The 26,885-nt window shown below is 43.3% G+C and overlaps 1 protein-coding gene across 1 annotated transcript in view; it reads left to right on the top strand.

The window, feature by feature from the left end:
* The window catches only part of Cfap20dc (CFAP20 domain containing), a 261,651-nt gene that overhangs the window by 179,635 nt on the left and 55,131 nt on the right, over nucleotides 1-26,885 (top strand). The window contains exons 13-14 of the mRNA XM_051139606.1: nucleotides 14,648-14,851; nucleotides 26,687-26,748. Coding sequence (XP_050995563.1) covers nucleotides 14,648-14,851; nucleotides 26,687-26,748 — 266 coding nt within the window. The remainder of the gene's footprint in view (nucleotides 1-14,647; nucleotides 14,852-26,686; nucleotides 26,749-26,885) is intronic.

Genomic DNA, 26,885 nt, shown 5'->3' with positions numbered 1-26,885 from the left:
TCATGTCCGCGGTTACTGTGACCTCAAAGATGTCATATCCTTGAATGTGAGTCCTCTTCAGCTTGACCTCGCCATATTCCTTCTAGAGTACATTTAATGGTGAGCTGCTCAGGAAGGACCGTGAACTCTGAAGATAGGTGCTGGAAAATTCTAAACCAGCTTTCAACTCTCTGTAAAGTTAAAAAGAATCCAGTTATAGTTGTCAGAATTCTTTCTGAAAATTAGCAAGTTGACCATCAAGAGGAAACGTATGGAAGTGTGTTTTTTGTGCCGGATTGGGGTATTCTCTCAATAGAAAAACTTGTGGAAACTGCTTGGTGGCCCTCCTTCCCAAAGGCACGGGCACATGGATTATACTAAATATTTCCTATCTCCTCACAAGGAATTAACTGGAGTTTAACTACCCAAGATTTTCTTCCTGAGTCCTTTTTAGGGGATAGGTGTGGGGGACATGCAGGGTTGTCATGTGTGTCTGCTGCTGAAAGGCCTGTGGCAGATATTTAATGGCACTGGCCCCACTTACACCTAGATATGTGACTGACCTGAAACACAGTGGAGACTCTGGGAATTGCTCCTGCCAATTGGAGTCTCCTGGGTTATGTTATGTGAGCTGAGACCACATCCTTGACACTTAGCAAAGCGTTCTAGGTTACATCATGGCTCCATCTTGAAGTTTTAATTTTCCCCTCATGTAGTAGACACATGCTGCAAAATACCGTAAATTGTTAGTGAGCAGAGTGGCTAAGTGTATGCCACTTTACAGCTCCAGTTTGCGCCTCCTGCTTGATCCTCATTTGTATTGTTAGCCCTGCATCCGCAGTGAATCAGAGCAAGTCCTGGCAAGGATGCATAGCACAGCCACACCAGTGAAGAGATGCCCCAGGATGCTAGCGTGCCGTCGCGTACAATTTTAAATGGCAGTTTCAGAAACTAAACACTATTACAAGTGCAGTAGAAGGGAAATGATTACTCAATTTAAAATAGCAATTAAAGTTTAAAGTTAGCCTGCAACAGTTGACTCTCTTACTGTTCTTGCTGTCACATAGGACCCCCAAAAAAAAAATCTTTGAAAACTCCATTTACATCTACAAGCGTAAGAGTGAATACAAGTGTGAAGGCACCACTCGCGCTCTACAGACCGATGATTGTTTTCTCCTGTAGAACTGCCAGAGTGAATGGGTTGCCGCAGACTAACAAGCAGTCAGGTCCACACAAATCCTCTTTGAGCCTGAGACTTTGTCACTGTGGTTGATCAGGTGGCAGTGTGGGCACCATGAGCGTATATTGTGGTCACAATCTGAAAAAACTCATGTAACCACTGTCCAGGTGAAGAAAGAAAAACAGTAACAACAACTCAGAGGCCCCGCCCGTTGTGTTCTCTGTTCCTGCACATTCCTGTCCCTGCCCCTTTACCTCTGTCCCCAGGGTCAGTTCTACCTCTGTTTCTCTTTGATGCCCTCTGTCATAACATTTTGTTGGTGAGAGTAAAAAGAGCAGTCATTTCACGACTGCATAGTTTTCCCCTGTGTGACTGTGACATCATTATCAGTTTTACCCAGCAAAGGGGTAGTTTTCATTTGTGAACTATTAATAATATATCTTTTGGTCAAATTTTCGACTTTTAATGAATGATACATGAATGGGACACAGGAAGCAGTTTTGCACTATAGAGTTTCAATTAATTATGACCGTTCCCATCCATGTTACTTTGGGTCAGTATTATTCCATTTCTAAAATAGTAATGTGGAAGTGTTACTTTCTAGTCTACTTAAAGGTTTCCCATGGAAATGATCTGCGTACTTCCAGCTTGACTCACATTTTTTTGCCTGAGGGTTGGAATATACTGCACTTATAAGCTCTGATGTCACCGTTTGTATTGTGCTCTGCCAACCGCCACCCTCTGTAGAGTGGGTGAGTACACAGATACACTCAGTGTCGCTTGAAACAATACAGAGGGTAGGATGCTTTGGTAGACTCCTCCTCCGTGTGCTGGGGATGGAACTCGGGGCTCAGCCATAGCTAGACAGGCACTCTACCATGGAACCGCAGCCCTCGCTCAGGACTGACCTCATAGTCAGTTTTCACAGCGCGGCGTTCCTGCTGTGCAGTAAGAGTTGCCTGCAGTCACAGTGGGGACTTGATTCCTAAGCATCTTAGATATTTATAAGCTCTGGAGCAAAGACAGCTTCCCAGTGTTCCCAGAGCTCTGTTCCCCTCCCATCTGTGAAGACACTGAGAGGTTCTTGGTCTGCTCTGGCCATGAGAGCATAGATCACTTGTCTCCACACTGTAAACTGAAGGCTGAAGCTCCCCAAATCGTGCAGGCAGATATTTAATCAATTAAGCTATTCCAGGCTAAAATCTCGAAAAAGGAGACTGGGTATAAAGAGCGTCAGGTTCAAAGGTTGTTTTGTTGTGTGTCGTGTTTTATCTTTCCACCAGAGTTACTTTTTCTTTTAGCTGACATAAAAGCCCATGTTGTGCCTACCTGTGCAGCCCTTCATCATTGGCTGCCTGATGGCCATCTTACCCCAGAAGTCTCCTTTGTTTTGCTTACTGTAAGGCTCAAAGAACAACAGCTGTTCCTTAATGCAGTGGTTCCCAACCTGTGGACCGCAATGCCTTTAGGAATCAACTGACCTTTTCACAGAAGTTACCTAAAACCACCCTGCAGATCAGATGTTTACATTATGGTTTATGAAAGTAGCAAAACTACAGTTATGAAGTATCAACAAAACCAGTTATGGTTGGGTGTCACCACAGCATGAGGAACTGTATTAAAGGTGCACAGCATTAGGAAGGTTGAGGGCCGCTGCCTGCATGCCTTTGCTACTGATGTCTAAAGACATCTGAAGGACCTTCCCAGGGGGCAGAGCCCAGCTGAGTTGACAGCCTTCGTCCCATTGTCTTATTCCTACCTAATCTGATGGGCAGCATCTCCCTTTCCTGCAAGACTGTTTGGAGACAACATTAGGTTACAGTTAAGATACTGAGCCCTTCAGAGTCAGAATTACAAGAAGCACTTTCCCTCTCTGTGGTTGGGCAATTCAGTTAGACAACATCTCATGTGTGGAGTCCCCTTGACGTGAAGATTGTACTGCAGGCCTCCTTTAAAATGCTAAGGAAAATAAATGATTCCGCCTTTCTGGTGATTCTGAAACGGCTTAAGCAATTGCAAATCAAAACTGTTGTGCCAGTTGCTCTATCTGTGACCCTGGAAAAAGCGGCTTCCTTCTCTGTGCCCCTTCCGTATGGTGGTTGGTCGCAGTGTGCATTAAAAGCATGAGACTACAGAGTTCTAAGCAAGCTTAGTGTGAAAAAGCCTGGCTGGGAGGGCGTCTCAGTCAGCATCCATAGAATGAATTACTCAGTCTCTATTTCCACTGCTGCAGATCACTGTCGTCACCCAGCCAGGTGTTCCCCTAGCCCCTGCGGTATTGCCCGTGCTGGAAGGATCATACTAAAGGCCACCAGTTCTGCTGCCGGCACACTTATCAAATGTCACCTGGACTTCAGTGAGGCATTGTCTAATTCTGCTAGAAAGTTAATGACATCACTCATGTGCTGCATCCCTCATGTATCCCAGTCCTCTCTCTGCAACAGAGAAAATGAGGGAAGGGAACAGCAGTGACTACAGGAATTGATTGTCAGCACTAAGGGCCTGGAGAGATGTTTTCCCACTAAAGCCATGCATTCCAAAGATAACCCATTGGATTCAGAAGAAAGGTTTAAACTGTCTTCAACTTTTAAATCTCAGCTAGTAAATATGTTTTGTATTATGTTTTATGTTACACATAATTTTAATGTAGTTATACATGAAGGAGCATGTATTAGCTGTGACAATAACATATAGGCAAGATAACCAGCTTATAAAGAAAGGTTTATTTTTACTCACAATTTGAAGGTCTCGGTCCATGATTGGTCAGCCCTGTTGTTTGGGGTCCTGTAGAATGACAGCATGTGGCAAAACCTCATGGCCAGGTGGTGACAGAGAAAGCAAAGGAAGACACAGGGAAGCCCCACAGTCCCCTTTATGGCATAACCAGTGAGCCAAGACCACCACTAACCCACTTCTCAAAAGCTGTACTTCCAGGGACAGTAGCATGGCTTAGTTGGGAAAGGAACTTGCTGCACATGCCTGATTATCTCAGTTCAGCGCCCAGAATCCACATTAAGGTGCAAAGAGAAAAACCTCTCTACAAGTCCTCTTACCACACTTACCCCAGAGCAGACATGCACAGGCACTCACATGTATACACACACACACACACACACACACACACACACACACACACACACACACACACACAGAGTATTCCATTCCCCTCCTTAGACCCTGTGCTAAGGACTGAGTCTCCAGCACATGTGTTTTTAATGGATATGTGAGAGCTAAAACACACTGTTCTCTTAAATGCAAAGCACAGCTATCACTAGCCTGCTGTCTCGCCGTTTGTGCACTGCTGTGCTAAGCATTGGCGATCTACAACTAAGCCCACCAAACTTCCCATAGGGTTACTGTGGCCTCTGCAGATGAAGAAAACTGAGGCACAAAGCGATACATGCTGTCCTTAGTCGTGACTGAAAATGGCAAAACTAGGACCTGGATAAAGCCCTAGTTTTGTCTGACGTAATCTCCACCTCAAGCTCTCTTATTTTCTTCACAAAAACCAACGGCTGCTGATCAGGCACAGTACAGGCCTATGAATTAAATAAACAGATTGGATACCCGGCTCAGACATACCAATGACATATTAATTTCTTATCAATGAAAAATTCAAAAGTTAAAGTGTCATTTTCCATTGTAAAAACACATGTTAAAATGGCAAGCCAAGTGGCATGATGGTGTGACACACTGGGATGTTCAGTTCCATAACTTGAAGGGAAGGACAGCATGTCACATGCTCACTGGTGCACCCAAAGTTAATCAGGGGTTCCTACCACCTCAGGTTACTAAACTATTTTTTCATTGAGATGATTCATATACCATAAAAATCACCTGCTTTAAGCAATCCAAGAATTTTAATGCATTCTATAGTCTCCACGGTGACCTAATTTCACAGCATTTTCACCACCCCCAAGGGGAAATTACATACCCATTAGCAGTTGCTTCCATTCCTTTTCCTGAGCCTCTGACATCTTAATCCACTTTCCATGTCTATGTATTTGCCTACTCTGGACTTGGCAGATAATGGGATAACATGATATGTGGTCTTTACATGTGCCTGCTGTCATATAGCATGAGGCTTTCAATGTTTGTCTAGACTGTGTAATGTGACACACATTTGTTACCCTTTGTGGCTGAGCTATATCATATAAAGTGGATAAACAAAACTCCATTTACTAATACGTGGACATTCAGCTATTTTCACCTTTTGGCTACTTGGAATGATGTTGCTATGGACATTCATGTAAACCATTTAAGGTTTGTTTGGGCACACGCGCGCGCTTGTGAGTGTGTGTGTGTGTGTGTGTGTGTGTGTGTGTGTGTGTGTGTGTGTGTGTGTATAAACATGGACTTTTCATTCCCATCATACATGTTCAGGAGTGCCTTTCTGGGTCTCAGTGAACGCTCTAATGTTGACCATGTTGAGAAACTACAAACTTGCTCTTCCAGACAAGCTACTCCACTTTCTATTCCCACCCAGCGATGTGTCAAGGGTCTCATTTTTCCACAGTTGCCAACACTGGTTGTCTTTCTTTTTCATATAGCCACTGTAATTATGAATTGCGTATATCACCTGACAGTGATGCTTATAACATTGTCATATGTTTAGTGTTACCTCGACTACTTCTCGTGACTTTGAAATATTTACTTTTTTAGTGGTTTTTCCACTGGAATATAATTGTTGTTATCTTGTGTTATTTTTCCCAAAGCTTCTTAAATACTTAAATACTCATTAATGCTCCTACATTCTAATAACAGAAATAAGCCATCAAGAAGACATAGTAATTGTAAATATGTGGAGGCCAAATTTGAGACTTTTTCTTAATTTATAAAACAAACACTAATGGGAATAAAAGGTGAGCTAGGTCAAAATGCAGTTATAATGTGTGACGCTGAGACTCCGCTCTCATCTGTAGATGGGCAGTGCAAACTAAAATTCAACAAAGCTTCAGATGAGCTGTACCATAAATCAAATGGACCTAACATATCTATAGAATATACACTCTTCCCAGAATCCCATTAACTTTTTCTAAAAATAGACCACATTCTAGGTCACAAAGCAAGTCCAAACAAATTCAAAAACATTAAAATGGTTCCCTAGGTGTTATCAGGTCATAACAATGAAACTAGACCTCAGAAACAAGAGAACTTACACAAAGACTTGGGGACTGGCTGGTGCACTCACGAATGACGCAGTGGGCCATTGAAGGAATCCGTGGAAGCCTTTAAATTTGTAAAATCAAGCGAAAATTAAAGGACAGCTAGACTTATCCTTGCAGTGTAACTAAGTCAGTTCTACAAGGAAAGCTTAAACCAATGAGAAATCTGAGGAATCGCAAATAAATAGGTCAGTAATGCACCTCAGGGACTTAGAAACCTGAGAACAATCAAGGACGCCATTCAGGAGAGTAAAGAAGCAGCCACAGAATGGAGGTACCACTTTTGCCAATCACTCCTCAATCAGGAGATTAACATCTAGAATATATAAAGAATTATAAGAACTTAAACACCAGAAAAAGAAACAAATCATCCATTCAGTAAATGAGTCGAGGAACTGAACAGATGGTCTTCAAAAGAAGAAACACAAATAGCCCCCCCCAAAAAAAAGTTTGAAGGGATATTTGATATCTTTAGATATCAGGAAAATACAAATTAAAACTGCTTTGAGAGTCCATTTTACTCCATCAGAATGGCTATCATCAAGAAGACAGGCAATAACCCTTTCATACTGCTCGCAGGAATATAAACCAGTCCAGCCACTGTGGAACTTAGGGTAAAAGTTTCTCTAAAAACTAAAATTTACCCTAGGTCCTAGGTGCATTTCTCAGGACATACCCAAAAGATTCTCAGTCAACAAACAGAGATAATGTTACACTCCTCTCTATTGCTGTAATGTTCACAAAAGCCTGGGTGCCCATCAAAGGGGAAGGGGGAAAAAAAGGATGGTACTTTTGTTTTTTTGTTTGTTTGTTTGTTTGTTTGTTTCATGGGCAGCTGACCCACGTAACTTTAATCAGACAGAGTTCTCCTCTTGCTATTCCTTCTTTACATTTTGTTCCAGAATTAACCAGGCCAATATCCCTAGAACTGTGGTATAAAAACATGGTTTTGATTCGATGGTCACATTCTGCTTCTGATTATATTTTTAATTGTATTTATTTCTGTTACATCCAAGCGCAGTTTTCCCTCCCTCCTCTCCTCCTAGTCTTCGCCTCCTTCTTCTTCCCAAGCTACTCCTCCTCCCTTTCTCTTCCGGAAAGCAGAGGCCTCACATGGGCATCAGCCAGCCTTGGCATATCAAGTTGCAGTAAGGCTAGGTGCGTCTTCCTCTGCTGAGGCTACGCAAGACAGCCCAATAGGAGGAAAGGGTCCCAAAGGCAGGCGGCAGAATAAGGCAGCCCCTGCTCCTGCTGTTAGGAGTCCCACATGAAGACCAAGCTGCAGAACTGTAACATGTGTGCAGAGGGCCGAGGTCGGTCCCATGAATGCTCCCTGGTTGGCAGTTCAGTTTCTGTGATGCCCTGTGGGCCCAGGTTTTTATTACTATTGCTTTGTAGTACAGCTTGAAATCAGAGAGCTGATACCCCCCAGAAGATCTTTTATTGGGCAGGATTCTTTTAACTATTGTGTTTTTGGCTTTGTTTTTCCATACGGCCTGAGTAGTGTTCTTTCATGGTCTGTAAAGAATTGTGTTGAAATTTTGATAGGAATTGCATTGAATCTGTAGATTGCTTTGCTAAGATGACCATTTTTACTATGTTAATCCTACCGATCCATGAGCATGGGAGATCTTTCCATCTTCTGATACCTTTTTTGATTTCTTTCCTCAAAGACTTGAAGTTCTTGTCATACGGGTCTGTCACTTGCAAGGCTAGAGTTACACCAAGATACTTTATATTATTTGTGACTGTTGTGAAGGGAGGTGTTTTCCTAATTTCTTTCTCAGCCGTTTATCATTTGTATATAAGAGTGCTACTGACTTAGTTTTTCTAATTGACTTAATATCCATCCAGCCACTTTGCTGAAGGTATATATCATCTATAGGAGTTCCTTGGTAGAGTATTTGGGTCACTTAGGTATACTATCATTTCATCCGCAAACAACTATACTTTGACATCTTCCTTTCCAATTTGAATCCCCTTGGCCTCCTTCAGTTGTCTTACTGCCCCAGCTAGAACTCCAAGTACTATACTGAAGACATACGGAGAGAGTGGGCAGCCTTGTCTTGTCCCTGGTTTCACTGGAATTGCTTTAAGTTTCTCTTTATTTAGTTTGGTGTTGGCTATCAGCCTGCTGTATATAGCCTTTATTATATTTAGGTATGTGCCTTGTATTCCTGCTCTCTCCAAGACTTTTATCATGAAGGGGTGTTGGATTTTTGTCTAAGGTATTTCTGCATCTAATGAGATGATCATGTGATTTTATTTTCTTTCAGTTTGTTTCTGTGGTAGATTACATTGATAGATTTCTGTATATTGAATCACCCCTGTGTGCCTGGGATGAAGCTTACTTGATCATGGTAGATGATATTTTTATGTAATTTTGATTCCGTTTGCAAATATTTTATTGAATGTTTTTGCACCAATGTTCATGAGGGAGATTGGTCTGAAATTCTCTTTCTTTTGGGGGGTCTTTGTGTGGTTTAGGTATCAGAGTGACTGTGGCAAAATCAGCGTGATTTTGGCAATGTTCTTTCTGTTTCTATTTTGGGGAATAATTTTAAGAGTATTGGTGTTAGCTCTTCCTTGAAAGTCTGGTAGAATTCTACACTAAAACAATCTGACCCTGGGCATTTTTTTGTCGGGGGGAGACCTTTAATGACTGTTTCTATTTCCTTCAGGGTTATAGGACTATTTAAATTGTTTACTCAATCTTAACTTTGCTAAGTGGAATCTATCAAAAAATCACTTATTTCATTTAGATTTACCAATTTTGTGGAGTACAGGCTTTTGAGGTAAGACGTAATGATTTTTTTTATTTCCACAGTGTTGTTATGTCCCTTTTCATTTCTGACTTTGTTAATTTGGATATTGTCTCTCTGCCTTTTAGTTAATTTGGCTAAGGGTTTTTCTATCTTGTTGGTTTTCTCAAAGAACCAACTCTTTGTTTCATTGATTCTTTGTATTTTTCTCATTCTTTCTATTTTATTGATTCTAGCCCTCAATTTGATTATCTTTTGTGATCTACTTTTCTTGGGTGTGTTTACTTCTTTTTGTTCTAGAGCTTTCAGATGTGCTGTTAAGTCACTAATATATCTCACTAGTTTTTTGTTGTTGTTTTTTGAGACAAGGTTTCTCTTTCTGTGTACCCTTGGCTGTTCTGGACTCGCTTTGTAGACCGGGTTGGCCTCCAACTCACAGCTATCCACCTGCCTCTGCCTCCCAGCTTCTGGGATTAAAGGTGTGCACCACGACACCCGGCCTCACTAATTTCTTTCTGAAGGTAGTTAGTGCTATGAAATTTCTTCTTAGCACTGCTTTTATTATGTCCCATAAGTTTGGGTATGTTGTGCATTCATTTTCATTGAATTCTAGACAGTCTTTCATTTCTTTCTTAATTTCTTCCTAGACCCAGTTCAATGTTCATTGAGTAGAGAATTGTTCAATGTCCATGAATTTGTAGGCTTTCTGTTGTTTCTGTTGTGGTTGAAGACCAGCTTTAGTCCATGGTGGTCTGATAAGACACAGGGGGTGAAGGAGAGATAAACCTGTTTTTGTTATGATCCCAAGTGTGGGATGGAGAACGGTCTTGTGAGAGAACAGGTGAGGTTAATCAACTAGAAGCCAAACCACCTCCTTGCGGGAGCTTGATTGTTGCCAGCTGAAAAGATCCATGAACAGACTCCAGGAGGAGATGTATAAATGAGCCCAAAACTGGAGAGGGGGCCTTTGGAGACTTGGGATAGTTTTGGCTGTTCATTGCTCCAATTCGAGATGCTCCTAGAGAGAACCGCTTGAGGGAAGGCTTTGGGGCTCCGGGCTCCTGCTGAGGTTCCGAGTTCTGGTTACTCCAGGTTCCAGCAGAAGAAATCCTGCTGATTATGCCAGGAGAATCATTCCTCAGAACTGATATCCTTACAGTTTTGTTATTGTATTCTTTAATCCTCTTTTCCTATTGTTTTGGTTAGTTTGTAATGAAATATATTTGTTAAGAAAATTGAGCCTACAAGGGGACTATTTCAATTTTCTTGTATCTATTGAGGCTTGTTTTGTGACCAAGTATATGGTCAATTTTGGAGAAGGTTCCATAACCTGCTGAGGTATAATCTTTTGTGTTTAGGTGAAATGTTTTATAGATACCTGTTAGGTCCATTTGAGTCATTACATCTGTTAGTTCCATTATTTCTCTACTTAGTTTCTGTCTGGATGACCAGTCCTATAAGAGTGGGGTATTAAAGTTCCCCTCTATTAATGTGTGCGCTTCAATGTGTGATTTAAGCTTTTTGGTTTTTTTTGTTTTGTTTTGTTTTGTTTGTTTTTGCAAATATGAGTACCCTTGCATTTGGGGCATAGAAATTCAAAACTGAGACATTATCTTGGTGGATTTTTCCTTTGATGATTATGAAGTGACTTTCCCCATCTCTTTTGATTAATTATAATTGAAAGTATATTTTGTTACATATTAGAATGGCTATACCAGTTTGCTTCTTGGATCCATTTGCTTGGAAAATCTTTTTTCAAGCCCTTAACTGTGAGGTGATGTCTCTTTGTTGCTGGGAAAAAAAAAAAAAAGGTATGTTTCTCCTATGCAACAGAATGATTGGTCTTGTTTTTGCATCCATTCTGTTAGCCTGTGCCTTTTTATTGGGGAATTGAGTCCATTGATGCTGAGCAATATTAATGACCAATAATTATTAGTTCCTGTTATTTTGATGTTTGTGGTGGTAATGTGTCTCTTTGCTTCTTTTTGGTTTTTCTGCAGTGGAATTATGCATTTTCTGTGAGTTCTTGTGTTTTAGAGAGTGTGCTTAACCCCCTTAGGTTGAGTTTTCCTTCTAGTATCTTCTGTGGAGCTGTATAGATATTGTTTAAATTTGGCTTTGTCATAGAATACCTTGTTTTCTTCATCTATGGTGACTGAAAGTTTGCTGGGTATTATAGTCTAGGTTGCATCTGTGGTCTCTTAGATTCTGCAAGATATATGCTCAGGCCCTTCTGGCTTTTAGAGTCTTTGTCTAATAAGTCTGCTTTTATATGTTACTTGTCCTTTTCCCTTTCAGCTTTTAATATTCTTTCTTTTTTCTCTATGTTTAGTGTTTTGATTATTATGCGACAGGAGGGCTTTTCTTTTTTTATTCAATCTATTTGGTGTTCTATAAGATTCTTGTACATTTATAGGCATCTTTTTCTTTGGGTTTGGGAAATTTTCTTCAACGATTTTACTAAAAAATATTTTCTTGTCCTTTGAGCTGTGAATCTTCCACTTCTTCTGTTTGTGTTATTCTTAGGTTTGGTCTTTTGATAGTGTCCCAGATTTCCTGGATGTTTTGTATCAGGAACTTCTTAGATTTAACATTTTTAACTGATATATCAATTTTTTTTCTATCGTATCTTCTACACTTGAGATTCTTACTTCGATGTTTACATCTGTAGTTCCTGTTTGCCTACCTAGTTTTCCATCTCTCCCTCAGTTTGTGTTTTCTTTATTGCTTCTACTTCCATTTTCAGGTCTTGAACAGTTTTGTTCATTTCCTTCACGTGTTTTCTTTCCTGGATTTCTTTAAGGGATTTATTCATTTCCTTTAAAACCATCTGTCATCTTCATAAATTGGATTTATGGTCATTTTCTTGTGATTCAGCTGTGTTAGTAGCTTGCTGTAGTAGCATAGATGGGTCCTGGTGATGCCATATTGCCCTGGCTGTTGTTGATTATATTCTTACACTGGCTCCTAGTCCGGGTTTGGGTTTATTATAGGTTTAGGTGATGATCTCTGAATTTATCTTTGTTACATGGGTGTTTTTTCTCTTGGATTCTGGCCTGAGTGGCCTGGGGTTCAGTGACCAGAGAGACTTCAGGTCCAGTAGAGTGTCTCCACTGGAGGTCTTGTGGCCTGCGTGACCTCTGGGGTTTTGAATGCCAATGTTAACCTCTGGGGTCCCAAGACTCATCATGGCCCGGGGTCCCTGGTGCCAGCCTGGCCTCTGGGGAAGCAACTGGAGTTCTAGGGCAGAATCTGGAGCCCAGGGGATAGGATGCCAAAAAGCTGGTATTTTTACACAATAAATTTTTATTCAGCCTTTAAAAAAAAAAATGAATTCGTGGCATTTGCATGGAAATTGGTAGAACTAGAGATTATTATGTTAAACAAAACATCAGATAGAAAGATAAATGCTCCATGTTTACTTTCATAAGTGGACTTAGAGGGATCTGGGATGGGAAGAAAAAAAGGGACTCTGAGAAGGAGAGGAAGGGATATTAAGAGAGGGAAAAATTAGGAAAACAAGAGAAAATAACAATACATGTGGCATGAAAGGGAGATACTATATTTGTAGTGGGAAATTTATACAGTTTTACCATGAAGATATATATGTATGTGTGTGTGTGTGTGTGTGTGTGTGTATGTGTGTGTGTGTACACAAAGTGAAAAGCAAGATGATGGCAAGGAAATGTCTGCATAACTATGGCAGAGGTATATTGTCCTAGGTATATAAAGATGTTTTATAAATCAATAAAAAACTGTAATAGGAGTTTTTAATATGACCAAGTATATAAATGGCAAAGTACATACAAAGCATTTGCATGATACGTTAAAAAGTAATTACGTACATAGGGAGAGGACTCTTGTTGTACCAGGCTTCTGGAGTCATGAGTAAGGATTTAATTGAGGTTTCCCAATAACACTCCAAAAAATCTGCTCATCATATTACCAAATAGCAATATTTTAAAAATTCAAGTTATAGAGATGGCAATATCTTATCAGAAAGCATTTGGCATCCCAAGAATTGTTTTCAGAATTGCAGTTTTTCATAAAGTAATAAAAAAGAAAAGGCGGTCTCTATTTCATAGGGTCTTCCAAGAAGGTAAGTCGGAGTCTCAGTGGGAAAATCTGAAAGTTCTCATGTGTCATGAGAACCAACATTTCCAGATAGACCAGGATATTTCAAAATTACTTTTAAGTTGTGTATTAGACTTGAGTATGAAGTATATTTCTCATATGTAAGGCCAAGATTTTAGCCATGATTTAAGCCAAAAGGAAAAGAAATAAAACGTGTCCAAGCTTTCATATACTAATGCCTGTCCTATACATTGATATATGATTTATATGCTGTCAAAATGACACAGTGGGTAGAGGCACGTGCTGCCAAGCCTGACAACCTGAGTTTGACATCTGTGACCCATGTGGTAGAAGAGAGCTGACTCTTGCTAGTTGTCCTCTGACCTCCACATGTGTTCCATGTCTCTCTCTCTCTCTCTCTCTCTCTCTCTCTCTCTCTCTCTCTCTCTCTCTCTCTCACACACACGCACGCACACACACACACACACACACACACACACACAAATGAAATTTTTAAAAATTGAAGAATAGATAATGTTTACTTGTATTAGCTTCCGGCGACTTCCAGCAAGGGCCTCGATTCCAGCTACTGTCTGTCCCTTGTCAGTAGATGTCTACTGCACGTGTGAGGCCTTTCTGAATTGCAGAACGTACATTTTCCCACCTTACATTCAGATATTTTTGGTGGCTTTTTACAGTAGTCATTACCCTCCATGTCCATGTAATTTGAATATATTTGGCCTTAGTAGGCAACACTGCTGCAACCCATCCTCTCCCTTATAAACTGGGCTTTTGTCTGGAAAGGATGTTTCTCTTTTCAACGCTCCTTTTAAGTTGATCATGGTATGGTGACTCCCACCTGCAACCCCATCCCTCAGGAGGCTGAAGCAGGAGGACTGCTGTGACTGCAAGGCCAGCCTGGGCTATCGGGAACCCCTTTACCCAAAGGCTGTCAGTAGTAAACAGTTAAATTCATTTAATTAAAAACTGCTTTGAGTTTGGTCCCCACAGTTAAGTACCTACAAATCTTCACCATGGCAATCCAGCTGGAGTCGGACAGTCATGGCACTGCTCTGTGGAGGGCTCGTGGCTGACTCGTCATTTGCAGGGGCAGTTAGTTAGACAGCTACAACCGGGACAAGAGCTAAAAGGCAAAGCTTTTAGATTCTATGAGAACATGCACTAGAGGATGTGGTCCCACTTCTCATAATAATAAAAAAAAAAGACCTCCCTGAGGAAGAGTCACATCAGTTAGCCAGCCAGGCAGCCAAGGGGGGCTGGCAAGCACAGGGGAGATGAGGCAGATGCAAGCTTGGTGCTTTTGAGGTCCCTCATGAAAGCAATGTGCCTGTGTACGGAGTACACAGAGTAGCCTCTCATGAAGCTGTGAGGAGCCTTTGGGCTTCCGTTGAAGGTGGAGTCACACTTGATGGTGGCCCATAAAACGGAAACCAAGTGACGCTGTCATCTCTCTGTCTCTTGGTCAGGAATACAACTGGAGGAACTACCAGCCCAGCCAGATGAGCGAATCTGAGCTGCAGATGCTGGCAAGCCTCAGGCGGCAGCAGAAGGAAGACTTGGAAGATACTGGGGCTCCTCATGGCCTGAGCGCATCCCAGGTGGACAGCTGTAATGTCAGCATCAGCACCAGCAGCGATGACACAACCACGTGGAACTCCTGTCTGCCGCCTGTGAGTCATGTACTTTGCATCCTGTCTCCTTGCCTTCAAAAGGAGCAAGCTCAGCCTTATCCAGGGAAACCAGAGCCAATGAGGAGCCGCCCGCCATGAAAAGCAAGCAGTGAAGTGGTCCTTTAGGGAAGGGACAGATAGTAGAGGATGCCATTGTCCTGTCTTTCACTGTCTATACAGTCTTGGGAACGTGTGTGTGTGTGATGATTGAGTGTCTTAGTTCCATTTTGTTCTGCACAATAGATGAGAACCAGGTCATTGCAAACACAAGGAGCTGTTGTGTTGAGTTCTAACGGCTGAAAAGTCCACAGTCAGAGGACCTACACTTGGCAGAGGTCTTCTTTAATCACCATCCCATGAAGGCGGGGAGAATTGGGGAGGCGGAGAAGCACATTAATGGAAAGGGGCTCAATGAATCTTTTTATCAAAACCTACTCCCACAATAATAGGATTGATTCATTTGTGAACTCAGGGCCCTCACGCCCTAGCCATCGCTTCACAAAGACCCCACCTCTCTGCCCCTCACATAGACACTGAAGTTTCTGATATATGGACTTTGGGGGAAATCACTAAAATCAGAGCAGTATACAAGACCATGCAATGAAATGGGCTCTGACAAGTCCTGCTCCTAGCACACAAGCCCTTTGCCACATAAGAGACTTAATAATTACCAGTGAAATACTTATTAATTGGACGAACAAAGGGAAAGACTAGAGCTGTACTAAACACTGCTTACCTGTGAGGATAGACGAGAACTTTCTGTGGAAGTCCCCAGATGTTGAGTAACTCCTCCCTGTGTTTGAGGGGTCAGGATAGGAGCTGCAGGTATTATTTTTAAAGGCTTGCATCCCCATGTGCTCACGTGTTAGAATGCATTGGTATAATCATCACCCTCCCCATGGCCTAGCATGGAAGGAAATAGTAAGTTTGACCAAAGCTTGTATATAACTGTATAGAGCTAGGAATATAGCACAGTGGTTGAGTCCTTGCCCAGCATGTGTGAGGTCCTGGCGGAAACACTAATAAACAAAAGCTGGCTCTCCTTCACACAGACTGTCTGCAATCCCAACTACAACAGCAGGAGAATGACTGTGTTCTCCAGGGTCAACACAGGTTCCTGACCATCTCTTGCCTACTTCCTTGGATGCCGAATAGAAATAATGAAAAGCTCCTGTAATAAAAACATAAACTAGGGCCTGGAGAGACAGTTCATCATTTAAAAGTGATCACTGCTCTTGTAGAGAACCTGGGTTTGGTTTCCAGCACCCATATGGTGGCTCACAGCCACCTAAGACTCCGGTCCCACAGGATCTACTGTCCTCTTCTGACCTCTACAGGCACCAGACACATGGGTGGTAAACATACAAGCATGCAGACAAAACACTCAAACACACCAAAATGAACATTAATAACTTTTTAAATTATGTTTTAATTTTACATAAATATTACATTCCAATTTGGTAGACAGAAGGCAAGTTTCATATATTTAATAAATATACACTTTGCATCTGCTTTTATCTTAGAGCCAGTTTTTCCCAGGCCTCCAGCATCTTTGGAGGCCTTCCGTGCTGCTGCAGCCCCCTCGTCCAGCAGTCAGATGTGTTACCTGAGTGCTTCCCGCTGCCATTAGAGCTTTCCATCCCCGTGACAACACTGAGGCCCTCTAGAAGTGGCCTGACTGTCTTCCTGGCTCTTGATGTGTGAGTGGCTTGTCAGCTAGGTATTACAGACATCCGATGGAAGTTGAGTTTCCTGTACTCTCGAGTAAACACACAAGCCATCATGGAGGGCAAATTCAAATACACTCCCAGGAGATACAAAGGGGGACACTCACCACCAGCGTTCACTTAGGACCTTCTATTTCCATCTCCCCTGACCCAGCTTTCTCTCCCTTAATTTGTGATCTCATTAGACGTGGCCATGGATACACATAACCCTCCTAGCAGCCTGAGTGCTGGACAGTATCTACCACCCAGAAAAATATCTAAGTCCCCGCGACCTTGGCCACAGAGCATCCTCGCACCAGAGTGAAGAGCCTCAGAGCCAGTTGCAGGCAAAAGAGAAACAGTGCCTTTCTTATAGAATAGTCCTCAGCAGTCAGTTAGACCCCAGTTAGAAAGGGAACAGTAGCCTCGGGATGGAGCTCATTTCATCAGGAAGTGGCTCGGAGGCCAGCAGTACAGAGGGCAAGCTGAGGAATGATTATTTATGGACTGAGAAGTCTGAACTCTTGGTTGCCCTGGATACTGGGTTCTCATCACTGTCCTGTTCTGGCAACAACTGAAGGCTCCTGCATGACAAGTACCCTGCTGTAAGAACACACGGCCAAAAATAACACCATCAGTAATGAACTTAATAACCCCTCCATTCAGCCAAATGAGAAATTGAAAAGTCTATTTTTTAGACAGAAAGAATTTGAAAAATCCTACCTTTAGTATTCATAGGATATGTTTATTATTTCATCAAATTTGGTTTGCTCCAATATTGGAACTATCAACAAATGGGAAATTGCATTCCGTAATGAACTCTGTATCCTGCTGCTCATGTGGAGTTTAAATAGAGCAATTTGCAAGCATTGTTTCAGCTGCTCTGAGACCTTGTGCCTTTCTCCTCAGAAAAGGTGTGCAGACACTGGGAAGGAAAGTGACAGGGCTCCTGGCATTAGTCACTGTGATGCCCTGCTCTTCTTCTGCCTCAGTGAATGGAGTTGCCCCACCCCCAATGGCCCTTGAGCCGGAAGACTGGAACACAACTCTCCTGCTCACACATTTTCTTCCCCCGTGTTCATATCAGTCTTTGGGTTCTAAGGCTCTTCTATTTGTTTCCTTTTTTATTTAGTTTTTTTTGGGGGGGACGGTATTTATTTTATCTTATGTGTGTAAGTGTTTGGCTTGCTTGTAGATGCTCGGTGTTTGAATTTCTCGTGCCTGGAGGTCAGAGGAGGGTGTCAGATCCCATAGAACTGGAGTTACAAATGGCATAAACCACCAGATAGGTGCTGAGAAACAAACCCAGGTCCTCTGCAAGAGCACCAAGTGCTCTACACCAATAAGCCATCACTCCAGTTCTTTCCCTCTTAACCCCTATTGCCCAACGCCACAGATTTGACATGGTGGCTCTTCGTCTGATTTTCTTCAGCAGCACTTCCTCATCCTCTTGCCTCTGATCCAAGTGCCACAGGTTGTGGGGTAGGAGTGCTTGTTCTGAAGTCAATGTCACGAGTGAAAGCCAGCCTGTTATCTTGTAAAACAAGTGGCGCTGAATTTGAAACACGGTAAGCACCTAGTAAAAGCCATATTGTCGGAGATGGCTGAGATGTCGAGCGCGTGTGCTACTCGGGCAGAAGGCCAGGATTCTGTTTGCTGCACCATGGCAGGCAGCTCACAGCCACCTGTAACTCCTGCTCTAGAGGCTCCAACACCCTCTCCTGGTCTCCATAGACAACACACGTACATGGTGTATATTCACACAGACATACACATAACCAAAGAAAGTCCTCTTAAAATTTCAGTTCTCATTTTCAACACTAGACCTTCTATTTTTTTATTAATTTATTCATATTACATCTCAATGGTTATCCCATCCCTTGTATCCTCCCATTCCTCCCTCCCTCCCATTTTCCCCTTACTCCCCTCCCCTATGACTGTGACTGAGGGGGACTTCCTCCCCCTCTATATGCTCATAGGGTATCAAGTCTCTTCTTGGTAGCCTGTTATCCTTCCTCTGAGTGCCACCAGGTCTCCCCATCCAGGAGTCACGGTCAAATATGAGGCACCAGAGTACACAACACTAGACCTTCTAAAGCCCAGATCTGTTCTACTTCTTCCTTTCCGTGGCTCCCTGTCGCCTCCTGTGTCTGGCACAGAGGGATCCCTGCACTCTGAGAACTGCCCCCATCTCAGCCTCCTTTCTCACATCACTCCATGCTTTCAAACCGGTTATAATTCCCTGGCTGTGCTGTGTGAATATCTGTGTAGCTTGCACTGGATTATCCCTCAGATCACTCCAGAACTTTCTGTGACTCTACTCTAGGCCTCACGGTGAAGGCTCTATCTTACTTTATGCCCTAGAGCCAAGAATATCTAACTCCCATCCCAAACTTGTTCATTTGTGCTACAGTCTCTCATTCTACACCCTTTTTAGTCCAGTGTGTTAGGGACCCGGCTGGGCGTTGGGGATAAAACTTGCCCCCACCTTAAGATGTTCATAGAGAGACAGATGCTCTGTAATTCAGGATGATGAGATGACAATAAAACAAAGAACTATGGGAAGATGCTGGAAGGAGCCATCAGTATGGCTCCTGGGTTCCAGGCGTGCTTTCAGTGAAGGCATCAGGTAACCCAGAGTTCACGAATGAGTGCCGGTTTACATGTGTGCAACGCGGAAGAAGGATTTCAGATTCCAAAAAGGAGCAGACATAAGTCTGTGGGGACAGCAGCATCACTCCTTGTGCCAGACACCCTTCTCTTCAGGCCTCTGCCTGTCCTTCAGCTCCCAGAGAACTTGAAACTCACCACGCCCACTCACCCCCACCCCATCCAGCATATGCACAGGACACTGCATCGGCTGCCCGTGCTTGGGGGAGTCCCTGTCCCTGTTCTCTGCCTGGGGCACTCTTCCATCTCACTTCTCCCTTTGGAATGCACCCACTCATTTGGTTGGGTGGCTTGTGTTACCTTCTCTGCTTACACACTGGCTCGCTTTTTAGTTGTGATCGGGGTACCCTATGGCACAGGTGTGGAGGTTGGGGGACAGGTCGGGAGAGTTGGTTTTCTTCCACATGGCAGTCCCAGGGGTTGACTGAACCCGTTGTATCAGGCGCTGTGGAGAGCGCCGTTGCCTGCTGACTCAGCCCCTAAACATCAAATAAATGTCCCTGTCCTATTCCTCACATATTTTCAGCCTCCTGCATGGTCAATAGGCTCAACTAGAGCCCTTAGCAACAATAAATAACATTGTTATAAGTGTCCCCAGTCCTTATATAAAGCCCATAAAGACAGCCGACATGAGGCCGCACAGCTGGTTGTCTGTCATTGATTAAATGAAACTGATAAAATGTAACATGCACACTAAATAATTCCTTTTTACTCTAAAGTAAACTGGCTTTCATCAGCTCCAAAACAAACATCAGCTTTGTTCTGCTTAAGTAAAGCTTGAGTGGCACGTGCAATATTTTATGTTAAATATTGATACTAAACAGTCAGTGTACGCCCAGAGAAGCTCTCCCCACGAGCAAGGCTTCATGAGCCATTGTGTGCAAAGGAGCTTTAGTGAGGCCGTGTCCAGCGTCTGTCCTTGTGGGAGGATCTCACAAGTGCTGCATCTAGAGAGCAGGCACAGAGCGTGGTGAAGGCCTTAGCAAAAGCTATTGTGTTTGCCACATATGCTGCTTCTCCTGCACCACGACAGTCCTGAGCAGTGTGTACTGTTTAAGAGGTGTTTAGGTGTAATAAATTAGTCATTTAAAAGTGTAATTAAATGTAACCATACTTCCCTCACAAACTGCCTCTCGTGGGCTTCTTAAGCTAAATAAATCAAGCCTACTGAGAAATCCATTGGCCTTTGACAGACAAATTTTTCAAAGTTTCTAACTTAGACCCAAATTCAATTAAAACAATACTTTACAACTTCTGTGGAAACCAGGCTACAAGTAATCGATTTTGGAGGCGTTCTGGAAAGAGTAGCCCTCATGAGATTTGTTCAAAAACTGGGTTCGCAGCCGCCTTGGGAAGAGAACTAAGATTTAGTTGCAATAAGTTTTTAAAGTAAATGTGTTTCTGATTTTGATTGGCAATAACATAAAACTATTCCATTCATGGTATGTGAGTGTGTGTGTACACACATGTGCTTGTATGTGCACACACATGCACACATACACACAAACATGAATACAGTTTCATATGATAACAAAAAGAATATAAAGCTGTCTGGGGCTAAATCCCATGTTTGTCGTTTACTAAAATCACCAGTAAAATTAATTCATTAAAGGGTCTTTCCCTGTTGCCTTGTGTCAGCAAATGAGCCAAGTTCCCAAGACAGGAACTTGCTGCTTCCCAGAGGAATTTTTTCAAGTTTTCCAGAGCACTTACCCTTTTTGTGGCTACTGGAGCTATGCAGGTGTACTGGGTCTATGCACATGGACTGGAGCTGTGTACATGTACTGTGCTGTGCAGGTGGACTGGGAATATGCAGGTGGCCCAGGAATGTACAGGTGGACTGGGGCTCTGCAGGTGGACTGGACTGTGCAGGTGGACTGGGGCTCTGCAGGTGGACTGGGGCTCTGCAGGTGGACTGGGGCTGTGCAGGTGGACTGAGGCTCTGCAGGTAGACTGGGGCTCTGCAGGTGGACTGGGGCTGTGCAGGTGGACTGGGGATGTGCAGGTGGCTGGAATATGGGGATGTGCAGGTGGACTGGGAATATGCAGGTGGCCCAGGAATGTACAGGTAGACTGAGAATATGCTGGGAATGTGCAGGTGGACCAGGGATGTGCAGGTGGACTGAGACTCTGCAGGTGGACTGGACTGTGCAAGTGGTGGACTGGGGCTGTACAGGTGGACTAGGGCTGTACAGGTGGACTGGGGCTCTGCAAGTGGACTGGGGATGTGCAGGTGGACTGGGGATGTGCAGGTGGACTGAGGCTCTGCAGGTAGACTGGGGCTGTGCAGGTGGACTGAGGCTGTGCAGGTGGACTGGGGATGTGCAGGTGGACTGGGAATATGCAGGTGACCCAGGAATGTACAGGTGGACTGGGAATATGCAGGTGACCCAGGAATGTACAGGTGGACTGGGGGTATGCAGGTGGACTGGGGCTCTGCAGGTGGGCTGGACTGTGCAGGTGGACTGGGGGTGTGCAGGTTGACTGGGGCTCTGCAGGTGGACTGGGGCTGTGCAGGTGGACTGGACTCTGCAGGCGGACTGAGGCTCTGCAGGTGGACTGGGGATGTGCAGGTGGACTGAGGCTGTGCAGGTGGACTGGGAATATGCAGGTGGACTGGGGATGTGCAGGTGGACTGGGAATATGCAGGTGGACTGGGGATGTACAGGTAGACTGAGAATATGCTGGGAATGTGCAGGTGGACCAGGGATGTGCAGGTGGACTGAGGCTCTGCAGGTGGACTGGACTGTGCAAGTGGACTGGGGCTGTACAGGTGGACTAGGGCTGTACAGGTGGACTGGGGCTCTGCAAGTGGACTGGGGATGTGCAGGTGGACTGGGGATGTGCAGGTGGACTGGGGCTCTGCAGATGGACTGGGGGTGTGCAGATGGACTGGGGATCTGCAGATGGACCGGGGATGTGCAGGTGCCCTGGGGATGTGCAGGTGCCCTGGGGATGTGCAGGTGGACTGGGGATGTGCAGATTGACTGGGGATGTGCAGATTGACTGGGGATGTGCAGATGGACTGGGCTCTGCAGGTGGACTGGGGCTGTGCACATGGACTGGAGCTGTACTAGCAAAGGTGTGTTTGTGTTTGGTTGAGCATACACACTGGTGCCCACACTGTCCCCCACAGAACTTTGCTGACAGTCTTTGGTAGTTTCCTTTTTTAAAACTACTTCATTATCTCTGTCCCTCTATGAACCGAGAGTCAAGAAAAGCACACCTAATGTGCATGCTGTTCTCTGATTAGATGCCTCAAAGCTATCATTTTCTTCAAATTAAAAATCCTCATACCATAACCTAATATCAAATATATAAGCCTTTCTAGGTTGGAAAAGGGGAGCAAGGGGGATTTAAATGCTCATTTTATGCATCCGTCAATGTGGCATATTGCGGAGCATAATATTTGGAGAAAATGAGGCAAAATTCACTTAATAAAATCCTAAGCATATGGCGAGGTTCTCAGACAAGTTATTTATGGCCTTGATTAACCTTGCGATATTATTGCCATTTTCAATAGATTTTACATAACAACATAAAAATATTATCTGTACCTCTCAACATAGCAGGATTATCTTATCTCTTGTTCTTTTATTTAGCCTTCCCTGCTCTCCCTTACCTCAACATTTCCAGCAAATTGATCATAGGAAATCAAAGCTTCTGGGTGGTGGCTAATTTTATGAGCACAGCTTTCCTGGCACTAAGGCATAGCAACAGCACCACCAAAAGGACAAATTCCTCCATTGCCGGGTTCTGTTTCATGTATCTGCCAGGAGTTTATCTGCGTCTTCCATGACACCAGGATGCTGTGCATACAAACCTAGCATTGTAGGTTTTTTTTTTTTTTAATCTAATAGGTCTCAATTTCTTCTAACCTATAGATCCATTAGTCCCTCAGCTCTTTGCAGGGTATGCTGGCTTTGTTTTCATCCTGGTAAGCTTGGAAGGTTGCGGGGGGGGGGGGGGGGGGGGCGGTGGTTGGTTGTGCTAAGCTGTCGATAAAAATCAGATGAAACTATAGAAACAATACCCAAAAAAAACTGATAATAGAGTCACAATGATTTCTTTGCTGCCAGGAGAAAATATGGAAATGTGTGAGTTGTTCTGTGGTTAGTGACTATGGAAGTCCCCTCACAATATAAATGTCCTCGGTGTCTATTACATCTTAATGACGACAGGCCCAAATTTATCGTTGTGATAAAAAAAACTTACTGTCTTTAATTTTAATTATATAGTGATTTGCTATGAGAGTCAAATCATGTGAATGTAATTGATAAAAACTAGGCAGTCTCATATCCTTCAGACAAATGTGTCTTGGGACTGCTTTGTAGTTGTTGTTGTGGTGGTGGTGGTGGTTGTTTTTCATACCATATACTGAATAGACCCTGCCACGCTGCTTCTCAAGAACATGCAGTCCACAGCTTGCATGAATTCCCAAGCAGCATTAAATGGTACAAACAAACTCATGTCGAGATAGGAGGCTGTTGACGCTCGCTGAATAGGCACAGCCTCTGGCGGCACTGCCTCCTGCCAGGCACGATCATGGGTTCACTCTAGTCGCTGAATGTCCTCTTCTAATAAATGGAGTTAATTACGTATAGATCACGGGCTTGCTGTGGGGCTCACATGAGATCATCTCTCTCAAGAGTTAGCATGAAGCAAATGCGCAGTAGATATAAGTCAGTGCCGTTGCTCTCATGGCTGTTTGCAGACACTGGTAAGCTGCTGCCACTGTCGGTAATGCTGTAGTTACTTGCAGGTGTCAGAAATGGTCTTTGGCATCTACTTATGGTAGTCTATAGATAAGGCTAATTCTATTTTTTTCTATCACAGGTACCACCACAGGATGTTACCTACCTAAAAATACACTGATACGTATGTAGAGGAACACAGTAGGGAAGGAAAATGTCTCCTTCACTACCCACTCTAGATCCATGCCTGAGGCTCCACAACAAGACAGATTAGTAAAAGAAAAGCCAGAGAAATGGTTAAACATGTATCTTACAGGAGAAATGGTTAAATGCATATTGTCGTGCTAGATTTGACAAAGTGGAAAATTATGGAGAAATATGATTTAATAAAGGTGATATGATCTCCTGGAAACACAGTGGGAGCGCTTAGCAAGGCCTTTTGATCAGCTTCTTTCTTGTGTTTCTGTATCTTCAGAGATAAGGGTTTTCCTTTCTTCCCGGGGTGGGGGGGGGGGGGGGGGGGGGGGAAGGGAGCCAGTCACATAAGGGTGCTGTGGCCTATCTCAGGGGCAGATCACCAAGACCTTCCTAGGTTTTATGAGATACGTGAAAGGTAAAGAGTGAGGACAGGAATGTGTGACCTTGTCGCTGCTTCTATTTCTCAAATGCAAGATACAAGTGTGGAGTAGTGTGTTTTAAACCCCCTAACACCCACTTGGCAACACTCGACTGTGGACAGGCAGCCACTGGCCTTCCTACGTCTCACATAAACAGTTTTCACTCCTCTAAGCCTCTGTTGACTGTTTTCAAACACTTGAGAGTCATTAATGGCTGTGCTCTTCTTCCGCCTTATCTAAACATGACCAAAGATGGAGAGGAACGGATCTACAGAGTTCAAAGAGCTGCCTCTCAAATACAGTAGGCGCTTTCCAGTGGAGGAAAGGCAGCATCTGGAGTTAGGGGCTGCATCACAAACACAGTAGGTGCCTTCCAATGGGGGAAAAAAAAAAAACCAGCATCTGGAGTAAGGAGCTGGGATGAGTGTTCATGGAATTAATGGCTGTAAGATTTGGGGATGGACTTTGCTTGAATATCAGGACAGTGATGCTCAGAAAGTTTTGGAAAGGCCTGTGGAAATAAATAGACAGAAGTCCATTCACTGGAGGCCTTGGTGCTGCTGAAGTACTGAGTGAATTCCAATGAATGCATTATTGGGAATGATTTCCTATACCAGTGGGAGTTGATCCAGAGAAGCAACCCGTTAGGCCTTTCGCCTGCTAATGTCTTTCACTATGAAATATTAGAGCATAAATTGTCAACTAAATTTCACTTGCAAATTCCTAACAGCTTGATTTCTCTGGTGAGCAGAGTTGTGCCTTTGACATGCTTCCCATCCGCTCTTCTCCCAGCTGTTGTTGTGTAGTCCTGAAATGGTGATGAGCTGATGCCATTAGCTGCCAAAGTAGCTGAGTGCGGCACAGGTAGCGAGGCTACCTCATGTGATGATCCCACGGATGTTTGATACTTGGTCGTCCTGAACTTGCTTTGTAGACCAGGCTGGCCTCAAACTCACAGCAGTCTGCCTGCCTCTGCTTCCTGGAGTGCTGGGATTAAAGGCATTCGCCACCACACCTGGCTATTGGAGGAATACTTGCAAGAGAGTGTTTACTCTTACAAGTTCTCACCAGCTGTGCTATTACTATTTTAGAACCCCTTAAAATAAGGACTGTGTGGGGAAGGAGGAAGTTAGGCTTTTCATGTACAGCTGCCACAGCTGCACTGTTGGCCTTGGCTGGGGTCCTCACTGAGGGCCACACCTACCATGGGTACGGAAGCCTTAACAACTTCTCTGCAAATAGAAGAAACATTCCAAGGAAATTCACACAAGCATCCGAATTCCAACCTGCAGTAAAATAAGAATGCTGAAATAAAGTGGTTTTCTTGTTAGAATTTTGTCATTGTTAACCACATAAGGAAAATATTTAGAATGCTGTTCAAAATGGAGTTGGTATTAGCTGTAACTAACTTTCTCTCTTTATAGGCCAAAGAGGAAAGATCATATTTCATTGTTAGCATTAGTTTGTTTTTGGGGGGGGTTTGTTTTGGTTTATTTGTTTGTTTTTAGTTGTGTTTCAAATAATGATGAAAGGTTTATTGTGGGGGCGGGAATTGAGAGTTCACATTTTTTTATTAGCACCACTTTCTCAGCTCAGTTTGATCAATGCTTACAGTTGTCTTATACATTTGGGGGGGAACCTAAGATTTGCATGAGTGATCCAAGTTAATGGCAATAGAAGAAATCCTTGCAAACTTAGCTAGTTTTTGCTAGTTATTGCTCATGCTTTCAACAAGAGATCGTGGGTTTGTTGTTGTGGTGGTGGTGGTGTTTGGGTGTTGTTTTGTTTTGTTTTGTTTGTTGTTGCTGTTTATTTGTTCCTGTCTCTGGAGATAGCAACAGCATAAAAACTTCACAAGGAGAACTCTATGTGTGGCCTTTATCTGCATTGTAGATGCTATTGAAGCTTATCACCAAGTATTGAAATGGCCTGTGTTTCATCATTTATATCGCCCTGCGATTTGCTGGGCCTCTCAGAGCCTTTGCCTATGCTGGGAAGTGAAGCCAGTCCTTTCCTGTATGTAGAATAAGATGTGAAAACTGACAAGTGTTGATATCAAACTATAAAAACTGAGAACTGATGTGAAGGTGAACTTAAAGCACATTGCATTTATTGCTTCCTGCCTCACAGATGTTTTCTTTCTTTCAGCCAGTGAACCAGGGCCGTCACTATCAGAAAGAAATGAATCCGCCTTCTCCATCTAACCCTCGGTAAGAATCATCAGGAACCTACATGGTTTTGACTTAAACCCTTTTACTTTAAAGGTTGTAGATTATTTTTGATTATATAAAACTTATTTGCCAAACACGCAAAGCATCTCCCAGGGTTCTTATTTTGTTGTTGTTGT

The sequence above is a fragment of the Acomys russatus genome, chromosome 3 (genome assembly GCF_903995435.1).
Source record: "Acomys russatus chromosome 3, mAcoRus1.1, whole genome shotgun sequence".
Taxonomy (NCBI): Eukaryota; Metazoa; Chordata; class Mammalia; order Rodentia; family Muridae; genus Acomys; species Acomys russatus.
Note: the sequence above shows the minus strand (reverse complement) of the source record. Positions and strands in the feature narration are given on the sequence as shown.